This window comes from Agrilus planipennis, unplaced genomic scaffold (genome assembly GCF_000699045.2).
Source record: "Agrilus planipennis isolate EAB-ADULT unplaced genomic scaffold, Apla_2.0 scaffold1572, whole genome shotgun sequence".
NCBI classification, from domain to species: Eukaryota; Metazoa; Arthropoda; class Insecta; order Coleoptera; family Buprestidae; genus Agrilus; species Agrilus planipennis.
Window position 1 is genome coordinate 1 of NW_020440225.1, and position 2375 is coordinate 2375.

Consider the following 2375-nt stretch of genomic DNA (forward strand, 5'->3'; position numbering starts at 1 on the left):
AAATTAGTTTTAATAAAAACCGATTGTAAGAAATTTAAATTTGCAGGATATGGAGGGTGATGTGACAACAACTCTTGTTGCACTATATAAAAAACTCTGGATGAGTTTAAGTGAACTGCTTCAAAAACTTGGCAGTGCATATTCGAGAACGTATTCAACTTTATCTCTGTTTTTACTTACTAATGTTACTATTGCAGTAAGTTCTACCTATTTCTTTTTCGTATTATTAGTTTTGCACACCAACGTTAAATTTAAAACGTAACTCAACTAGCGTTTAATGTGTTATAGTTTTCTTAAGTCACCTACATTATCGCAACAAAAAAACGAAAAACTACATGTTATATTATTCAACCATTCAAACAATAACAAATGATGAAACAATAAAAATTCAGTTCGCTGCATCTGTGAAAAATATAAATAAATTTAACTACAGAAATCCAATTATGAATTTAATTTTCAAGATTACCTTAAAGATAAATAAAATTTCTTCATCATTTTCCATTTCTTGTGAATAAGCTTAATGATAGTTTTCATCATCATCATCATAAGGTCGTCAGTCCTAAGACTGGTTGGACACGCACTTCCACTCTTTCCTATCCTGAGCTAATCTTCGCATTTCCCTAAAACTAGAACAACCCATACCTTTAACTATTTGCGAACAGTAATCTAATCTAGGTCTAGCTGTACCCCTCCTAACTTCCGTTGCTGCTTTTAATATGTCTCTAACTAGACCTTCATGTCTGAGAAGGTGTCCTATCTTGCTTATTTCTTATTGACTTCCATAGAGTCCTCTGTTCTCCTACTCTTTCCAATACCTCTTCATTTCTAATATTCTCTACCCACGTTATCCTCATCATTCGCATGTAACACCACATTTCGAACGTTTCTAATATTTTCTATTCCGCCCCGCCCACTGTCCATGTTTTGCACCCGTACAGCACCGTGTTCCAAACATACACCTTTGACAACCTTTTTCGAATTTCTGAATCGTTCGCGAGTATAGAAGTGACTTCTTTTTCCTCTGGTTTATATCCCTACTACTCCTTCCGTCCTGACTTATCTGACTTCCTAGATACCTAAAATCGGCCACTTCTTCTAATTTTTCGTCTCCTATCTGTATATTCGCTCTTTCCCTATTTTGTCTTGCCTTGCATACCAGTATTTTTGTTTTACTTTTATTTATTTTCATACAGTATTATTTTGTCAATACCGCTTCTAATTTATTTAAAGTTATAATGATAGTTTTGGTTTATGAAAATTAAATAGCTACAATTTTATTAATATTGAGTTCAGTCAAAAGTTTTCTTTTATTATTTATAAACATAATAGATTTAATTGCTCTGCTACTGTTCATTATTATTACCAGAAACGGAAAAAATTACTGTGGGTAAATAAATCAATCTTTACTTTACTGTTCGTAAATGTGACATACCTACCGAAGATTGAAAATATTTATATTACGATATCCTGCTAACAAGATATCGTATGTAGAAAATCATATGTAGTAAAAAAATGCAGACGTTTTTCAAATAATATAAAATAACTTTAATACTTCCGCATCACGCTGGGCCGATTTTGTTCAAAACCTTATCAGTTTTAAGTTACGTGATTATGTGTCGAATGCAATTGGTCCCACGTTCGTTATCGAGATAATCGCACATACGCACATACACACATCCACCTGAAAACTGTAGCATCCGACTCCAAGGACTTTGAAACGTCGATTCACAAAATCGGAAAGATTTAGCTACTAAACGATGTTTTGTGAATTTGTTATTTTCCACATTATATTACATTTTGTTTTTGTACAGCAACTTAAATGATGTAGGCATATGGATTCACCAGCGAGGTAATCGACCACGGTTTTACATTTACATTTAAGGAAATGGGTTTGCTGGTTGATTTTGCGTATTCCATGGGTTTACTATTCACAATTTGCGATTGTTCTCATAAAGCATCCGAATACATTGCCAAACGTGTACAAACGACATTATTAAATATTCGATTATCTAAAGTTGATGTCACTACTTCAGAAGAGGTACTTATGATAATAATTAATCAGTTTATAATGCATGTTATTAGACAAAAATTACTCGACATCATAAAAAAATCAAAATCGAAAATAATTGGTTTTCAGTAATTTTTATCATGAAAAGAACATACAAATTTCATCTAATTAAATTGTCAATTTTATTTTTATTTTACTATTAGTTCAAACTAAGCAGGTATTATCGAAATGAGAATCTTGATTGTTTTGTGTAGCAATTTTTTTTTAATTTTTAAATACGACTTAACTATAGATAAAACAAATAAAGGTTTAATTTATCATTTTTTAGATCCAAATATTTCTTATGGCTATACAAATGAATCCACCG

At 31.5% G+C, this 2375-nt stretch overlaps 1 protein-coding gene across 1 annotated transcript; it reads left to right on the plus strand.

Moving 5' to 3' along the window:
• Nucleotides 1-46: 46 nt before the first annotated feature.
• On the plus strand, nt 47-2375 carry LOC108741406 (gustatory and odorant receptor 21a-like; the record flags this gene model as incomplete). The annotated part of the gene is made up of 3 exons (XM_025979622.1): nt 47-196; nt 1829-2038; nt 2337-2375. Coding segments are annotated over 3 exons (399 nt in total), but the record flags the coding sequence as incomplete, so codon positions are not given.